At 70.5% G+C, this 7825-nt stretch overlaps 1 protein-coding gene across 1 annotated transcript; it reads right to left on the bottom strand.

Moving 5' to 3' along the window:
- Nucleotides 1-392: 392 nt before the first annotated feature.
- MYCN (MYCN proto-oncogene, bHLH transcription factor) lies at nucleotides 393-6213 on the bottom strand. Its single transcript, XM_074285416.1, has 3 exons — nucleotides 5556-6213; nucleotides 3483-4284; nucleotides 393-2130 (listed from the first exon to the last, which is right to left on the bottom strand). The coding sequence occupies exons 2-3, from the start codon at nucleotides 4168-4170 to the stop codon at nucleotides 1508-1510; spliced, it is 1311 nt and encodes a 436-aa protein (XP_074141517.1). The 5' UTR covers nucleotides 4171-4284; nucleotides 5556-6213; the 3' UTR covers nucleotides 393-1507.
- Between the last annotated feature and the right edge of the window lie 1612 nt (nucleotides 6214-7825).

Raw genomic sequence — 7825 nt, forward strand, 5'->3', positions numbered from 1 at the left:
TGGGACCCACCTTCCATTGCCACAGGAGCTTCCCTGAGCAAAGCCTGTGACTGACAGTTACAACACCTCTAAGGAATGAGGGGCACCCTCCCTGGGACACCCCCCACGCATTGCCGACCATGGTACTCTGCGGCCTCCGGGCTCCAGCCACTGCCCCGTAACCAGGAGAGCCCCGCAGCCCAACGGAGAACGTTCCACCGTCCTCCTCTGGCTCCCGTCTCAGTTCAGGGACAGAAAGGTCAGGTTCCAGAGCCAGACCGGGGGATCCGGGCATCGGAGGGTCTGAAGTGCCCTGCCGCCCGAGGTCACCGGGGCCGGGGGCAGGCACTCTGCCAATTGGCCGGGCTACTGGGCTGGGGAAGGTGCGGGGTGGGGAACAGAGCTCGGGAAGCGTCGTTCGATGACTATTTATTTTCATAGACATGAGGTATTTCAAAGTGCTCAAAGATGCAGCACTCAATAGACATTTCCAAGACAAGTGAAACACGGAACTCGGCCTCCCAGTTCCCCGCCCCCACCCGGACGAAGCTGCGACAGGGCAGGGGCCGGGGGAGGCCCGGGAGTCCACTGCTGTTTTTTTACAAAAGCTTCTTAGTTCCAAAAAGTGATAAAGTAATATCTACTCAAAACTTCACAACTCATTTTCATACGAAAATATAAGTATCAAATGTAGGCAAGTCTCCGCGCCGCACTAAAGTATACAGACAGGGTGAGCGTCAGTCCGGGGCGGGACGAGCCGCCTGTATACACAACGTGCTCCTCACACTCCCAGGCGCCCCGGGACTTGGGGGGCGCCCGTCTCCACTCCCGGCACCCAAGACACGGACAAAGGCAAGTGTGAAATCGCTATTTACAAAGATGGAGCCGGCTCCCCTGGGAGCGACGCCCGGGACCCACGACCCCGGCCGCCGGGACGCGTGAGCACCATTGAGGAAAGAAGGCCCGACGTCGGAGCTGGCGTCTGGAGAGTCCGGACCCGCTGCACAAGGGCCACCTACAGTTCGAGGAGGGGGCCGGCTCCAGGCCCCCCCCCCAGCCGCCCTGTCCCTCCGGCCCCGTGAGCCCCCCCGCCCGAAGGGGGGGACCGTAGCATTGAAAGTGAACCAACATTCTTAACGTCAAAACCCCGCAATTAAAAACCGTGTGCAAAGTGGCAGTGCCGGGGCCGGGCCGGGGCAGCCCCCAGCCGGCCTCCGGCTCAGCAAGTCCTTCCGGGTAGTCCCCGGCTGGCCCCGGGCTCAACAAGTCCTTCTGGGCGGGCCCCGGCTCGACAAGTCCTTCCGGGCAGTCCCCGGCCGGCCCTGGCTCAGCAAGTCCTTCCGGGCAGTCCCCGGCCGTCCCCCGGGCCAGCAAGTTCACCAGAGCAGCCCTCGGCCGGCCCCTGGTTCGGCAAGTCTGCCTGTGCAGTCCCAGCCGGCCTGGCTCCCTGTTCGACAAGTCCACCCAGGCAGTCCCCAGCTGGTCCCCGGTTTGGCAAGTCCGCCCAGGGCAGCCCACGGCCCCCGGCTCAGCAAGTCCGGCCGTGCTCGGCCCTCTGCAGCAGCTGCTCCTGCTTGGCCATCAGCTTGCGCTTCTCCAGCTGCAGCTGCTGCTCCTGCGCCTGCAGCGAGCGCACGTACTCCGTGGCCTTCTTCAGGATGACCACCTTGGCCGCCTTCTCGTTCCTGACCAGCTCGGGCACGTGGTCCCGGAGCGTCAGGAAGCTGGAGCGCAGGTCATTGCGCCGCTGCCGCTCCAGGATGTTGTGGTTGCGCCGGCGCTCACTGTCCTCGGAGTCGGAGTTGCGCGGGCTGGCGCCCTTGGCCTTGGCCGGCGGCGGGAGGCTCCTGGCGGGGCGTGGGGGGGCCTCGGCCTTCACCCTCTTTGGGGGCGGCGGGTCCTCGCTCTCGGCGTAGGGAGAGGGCGCGGCGTAGTTGTGCTGCTGGTGGATGGGCGCGCAGCGCTTCGGGGCCGGCTCCCCCAGCTGGGGGCGGGCGGCAGGGGCGGCGCTCTTGGGCCGGACAGTGATGGTGAAGGTGGTGAGTGCCTTGGGGTGGCTGGAGGCTGAAGCTCGGCGCTTCTCCACTGTCACCACATCAATCTCCTCCTCCTCCTCCTCCTCTTCCTCCTCCTCTTCCTCCTCCTCATCATCTTTAGGAAACAAAGGCAGACGGTTAGCCTGGGCAGGGCAGAAAAGGTTCCACCACACAGACAGACAGACAGACACACACACACACACTCAGAGAGACACAGACACACACAAGCACAGCCCCCGCCCCCCCCCCCACTGGTATCCTGCCCTGTCTCTGGCACTGGAGCTGGGAACAATCGGGGGTTGGTCCCGGGCCCCCACGCCCGCCCCAGTCTGCGGGCCCCGAAGGCCGGGCTTTGGGCTCCCGCCAAGAAGCCAGCTGTTGGGAGGAAATGCTTCCCTCAGCCGGGCTGTCAAGGCACGGCCATTAAAGGGGCAGGGAGCCTTTTCTGCGGGCAGAAGGCCCAGACAGGACTCGGGTCTCCCCAACCCAAGGCCCGCCAGGCTCCCTCTCTCCCCAACTGTCCCCTTCCGGGCAGCCCCCCCTCCCCCCAGCCACAGTGCCCATGGGGTCTTGGGTGTCTGCAGGGACCTGGAGCAGCTGGGGCCGGGGGGCTTGGTGCCTCTGGGTACCAGTGAAGGTCCCCGGCCTCAGGTCCGAGGGCCCTGAGCCTGCTGAGGGCAGGGGCTGCCGCCCCATTGTCCTGAAGCTGCCCCCTGGTCACAGGCTGACAGCCCCTAGCAGGGCAAGGACAGGGCCTGCACCTGCTTCCTCGATGCCCGCCGGGGAGGGGGCAGGCTGGGCAGCGCCAGCTGGGTGCCGGAGGTCGGCCCAAGCCCGATTCACAGACAGGACACTGGAGAGCCAAGGACTGGGAGGCTGAACGAGCGCTGACTGACTGACTGATGGAAGTATGGGGCCGAGGGCTCTCAGACCCTGCGGGACACCACCCATGCCCACCAGGGTTCCCAGGGACATTGGCTACACCTCCAGGAGGGGGCAGGAGCTGGATTCGGATCCCAGGGACCTGGGGGGGTTGCACTGCCCCCTGCTGGCACCCCCCCTGAACCGCAACCGATTCTGAATAAGGTGGGGGAGGGTCAGCAGGGAGGGCAGGGGGATGTCAGAGCCCCAAATGAGGTCTGGACCTGTTTTGGGGTGCCTCTCCTCCCCGTGGTGGGCTGCGTTGGGGGAGGGGTCGCTGCTCTCCACTCGGATCCCCGTTCCCCCTTTGGTGCTCTGGCCCCTCTCCCAGCTGCCCCCAACCGGGAATTCTGGGACACCAGCACTTCTCCCCACTTCGTGGGCGCAGGGCGGCAGGGTTAGAGTGGAGCTTGGGGGTGGTCCAGGGAGACCCCCAAGGAGAGGAGGCGGGCCATTCTTAAAGGACACCCCTGCGTTTGAACACCGGGAGAGGAAAATAGCCGGGCCCTCCTGGGGCTTGGGGGGGGCGCTGGGGGACGGGCTTACCGGAATCGCTCAGGGTGTCGTCCCCGGAGCAGCTGTTGGCCCTGCCGTCCCCAGCCGGGTAGGGGCGCACGGGGCCGCGGGGAGGCTGCCCGGCCCCTCCCGGGGGCGCCCCCGAAGTGCCGGCGGCTGCGGCGGCCGGGGGCTCGCGCTTGGTCACCGGGAAGGGGAACACCACGGCCGGGTCCACGCACTCAGAGGCCGGGTTGCACAGCTCGGCGGCCCCGGGGGCGGGGGCGCCGGCAGCCCCGGAGGGCGGCGCGGAGGCAGCGGCGGCCTTGGCCTCGGTCGGGGCGCCCCGCGGGCCGGCCTGCAGCTTCTCGGAGACGGCGCGCTCGAGCTTCTCCCGCGCGGAGAAGCCGCTCCACATGCAGTCCCGCAGCACGAAGGCGCTCAGGTTGCCCGGGCCCCCGGTGCCCCACGGCTCGGCCTCGGGCGGCGGCAGCAGCAGCAGCTCGGACGCCCAGTCGGGGGGCTCGCCGCCCCCGGGCCAGGCGGCGGGGGCGGGCCCGGCCCGGCTCGGGGACAGCGGCGGCGTGGGCAGCAGCTCGAACTTCTTCCAGATGTCCTCCCCCGGGGGCGCCCCGTCCGGGCCGCCCGCATAGAAGTCGTCCTCGTCGGGGTAGAAGCAGGGCTGCAGCGAGTGGAACTCCAGGTCCGGGTTCTTGGGGGCCGCGGCGCCCACCGGCATGGTGGCGGGGGACGTCGGGGGGCCTCCGCCGCTCCTGGGGTGCTCCGCTACTAGTCCGGGAGACGAGGGAGCGCGGGAGCCAAAGGGGGAGCGGAGGGAGGGAGGCGGACGAGCCTGGACAACGGACGGACGGAAGGACACGGGGGGGGGGGGGAGACAGAGAGAGAGAGAGCGAGAGAGAGAGAGGTTGGCAAGGGTAGCTCCGGAGAGGGCCCGCGGGGGGCGCGCAGGGGGAGAGGCCAGCTGCCCAGGCAGCCCGCGGCCGCCCCACGCCTGCCCCGCGTCCCTCCCGAGGGCGGAGAAGTTTCTGTCTCCCTCCCGCCCCCTTCCCTTTTGTGTACCAGGCGCCTCCACCATCGGGGGGAGGAGGGGGAGGGGACGGGCAGGGAGGGGGAGGGGAGGAGGATGCAGAGGGTCGTCCTGCCCCCGCGAGCCAACTGCGGGAGGGGAGGGCGGGGGCGCTGGGAAAAAATGCCCACAACAACAACAAGCGCAGGAGTCTCCCTCTCAGCCTGGCTCGCGGCGGCGGCGGCGCCAGGCACGCACGCACACCCTCACACACGCACACACTCACCCGCACACTCAGACACACCCCTACTCTCTACTCCGGGGGGCTCGGCCGGGGGGCCGCAAACTTTCTCCCGCCGCCGCGCGGAGCCCCCTCCCCCGGCGGGCTGACCCCGAGCTCGCTCGGCGGCTCCCAGCTCCGAGGTTCGCCGCGCCGGGTTCGAACGGCCCCTCGGGCATTCCGGGTTCTAGAGTCCCTCGGGGCTGACATTTTCTGCTCGGCGTCCTAAGATCCCCCGCCAGCTCTGACATTCCCGTTCTCACCCCTCCCGGCCCTGACATTCTCGGTTCTCCGTTCTAAGGGCTCTCCCAGCGTTCGGGGTTCCTCCCCAGCCCCGAGTGGGCTAGCCGCCTCCCCCGGCAGACACCTGGGGAAGGCGGGGTGGGAGGTCGGGGCCTCGCAGCTCGGCCGTCCGCTCTGGGGACAGCCCCCCGCCCTCCGGAGGGAGCGCCGCAGCCTTCGGGCCGACCCACCTTGCAGGCTCCAGCCCCGGCCGTGCGCAGGAGAGCCCGCGGAGCCTCCCTCCCCTCAGCGCGGGGCCCGAGCAGCTCCCGCCTCCCGCGCGAGCCCCCCCGCCCTCCGCGGCCGCTCCCGGGGCCCCCCGCGCCAGGGCTGCCCGCCGGCCGGCGATCGTTCCGGGGCGGACATCCGAGGCGAGCCGGCCGAGGCCGTCCGGCCCCGGGGCGGGGAGATGGAGCCGGCCGAAGGGAAGGGCGGCCGGCCGGGGGGCGGGGGCTGGCTCTCCTCGGGGGGAGAGGCGCCCCGCTTCTCCCGGGGCGGGACCGGCAGTGCGGGCGCCGCCGCAGCTTCCCCTTACCTCAGCGCAGCAGCCGCAGCAGCCGCAGCAGCAGCCGCAGGGGCAGGGGCAGGAGCGGCCCCACGCGCGGGCTGGCAGGCCGGCCGGCGGTCCGGGGCCGCTCGCGCGCCCGCCGCAGCCCCGCTCTCCAGCAGCCGCCGCCGCCGCAGCCTCGCCGCCCCGGGCTCCTCTGGGGCCAGCCGCCCCTCGCACCGGCCGCGCCGCCCGCCGCCTGTCACTGACTGCGTCGCTTTGCAGCGCCCGGGATATTATTAACCCCCAAATTCTGACACACCCGGAGGGGGAGGGTGCCTAGAGGGAGCCGGGAGGTGGGAGCGGAGGCGGGGGAGGCTGGGAAGTGGAGCAGGGGGCGGGGGGCGGCTCAGGCCCCACCCTCCCGATTTCCATAAAAGTCAGGGGAGGCGCCAGGAGGCTTTCGCGCCAAAAGCCCCCGGGCCTTTCTTCTGCGGCTGGGCCGGAGGCCGCCTGGTGGAGTCGGGGTCCCGGGGCGCCCTCCCCGTCCCGCTCTGCTGGGGGGAGACGCGGGGCGACGGCGTCGGCCGCCCGGGAGGAGTGGTGCACCGACCAGTCGGTGCAAAAGACAGAGCGACCGTTCCCGGGGGGGCGGGGGCTGCGCCGCGGGGGGCCCGCCCGGGCTGCGGGGTGGGCTTCGGGGCTCCCGGCGCGCGGCCGCTGCAAACTCCAGCCCCTGAGCTCGGGCCCCGGGAGAGCCCCCGGCCCGGGCGGGGGGAGGGGCTGCAAGGCTGCGTCGCCGAGGAGGGGGGCCGAGGGGGCGGCGCACTGCTACTGCAATCTCCAGCCTCCTACATCTTGGGGGGGGGTCGGAGGGCGGGATCTGGGATGGGGGGGCTGAGCCCCCGGCCCGGAGGGAGGGGGGCTGGTACTGCCCACCCCTCCTGCCATCCTCCCGGAGGGGCGGGCCGGCGGGAGGGGGAGAGGGGCTGGGAAGAATCAATCAATCACTGCGGGGCAATGAGGGGCCTGGGTCCCGGGCTTTCCTCGGTGGAAGGCGACCTCTGGCGGGGATGCGGGGATGCGGGGGCCGCGGCTGCGGAAGGAGTGGCCGAGACCCGAATTGTTTCTCTCTCCCTCCTTCCCCGCCCCTCGGCCCTCCTCCCCTCACACGCCCCCATCCCGGCTGGGCGGCCCCGGTGCCCTCCGGGCCCGGAAGGCTGAGTCCGAGCCCGAGATGCGCCCCGGAGGCCCCCTCCCCCCTCCGGCAGGCTCGGCCCTCCGCCATTAGCCCACGCCCGCGACCCCCGCCCCCCCCTCCTTCGGGCGAGCCGGCCGCGGCCGCAGTGCGAAGGCCTCGGGGCCGCCCCCTCCCCTCTGTTTATTTACCCTGGAAGGCCGGAGGGGCGCTGACCCAGCTCGGGCCTCCCCATTTATCTTCCTCTATTTCTCAAAGAATGAGTAATGGAGCGCTGCCCCCCGGGCCACCGCGCCCCGCCCTCCCTGCCCCCTGCTCCCCCCACCCACGAAGGCCCACTCCATCTTCCCCTCGCCTTCACCCGGGTGGCCCGGATGACCCACCAGGGGAGGGGGAGGGTCGTCCAAGGCCGCTGAGGCCCGTGCCGCGGGCGGGGGGGGGGGGGGAGGGAGGGTGGGGCCCACTGAGGCAGCGGGCAGGGGGAGGGGGCCTCGGTTGCGGTGTAGGATGAATAAACCTCAGTTTACTCCTCAGTAAAATGGAGGCGCTGCCCACTTAACCTGGGCTGTGGGAGGAAGCTTTCCACGGTCACCCAATCTCATGCCCTCAAACGATCCGGAGCGGCCACCCGGGGCCCGGATTTAAGGGGAGCCCAGAACTGAGCAGGCCCCTCGCGATCTGCCCCCGCCCCAGGAGGGAGAGACAGGGGTCGGCCCATCCCCGTCCCTGGGGCCAGGGAGAGATCTGCCCCCCACCCGAGCCAGAGCTGCCCCGGAAGGTCCGCGCTGCCCGGGCCACCTCCCGTCCTCTGCCCGCTGAGCTTCCCTCCCGTCCGCCTCAGCCTCTAGTGCCCAGCACCCGGAAGCTTGGGGGCTCGGGGTCGGCCGGCCGTTCTAACTGCAGGAGGAAGCCGCCGGCCTCGGCCGGGATTTGGAAACGTCTAAAGGCTCTGTGGGCAGCCCCCCCCCTCCGGTCTGAGATGGACCGGCCAGCTCCAGCATTCTGTCCTAGCTCCGGCCTCCCGTGGTCTGCGTGCTAACCCCCTCCCCGCTGCAGCAATCCGTTCTAGGCCAGGCCTTGGGCCTAGGACACTGGGCTTGGAGTTCAGGTGCAGCCAGAG

Source organism: Sminthopsis crassicaudata, chromosome 2, assembly GCF_048593235.1.
Source record: "Sminthopsis crassicaudata isolate SCR6 chromosome 2, ASM4859323v1, whole genome shotgun sequence".
Taxonomy (NCBI): Eukaryota; Metazoa; Chordata; class Mammalia; order Dasyuromorphia; family Dasyuridae; genus Sminthopsis; species Sminthopsis crassicaudata.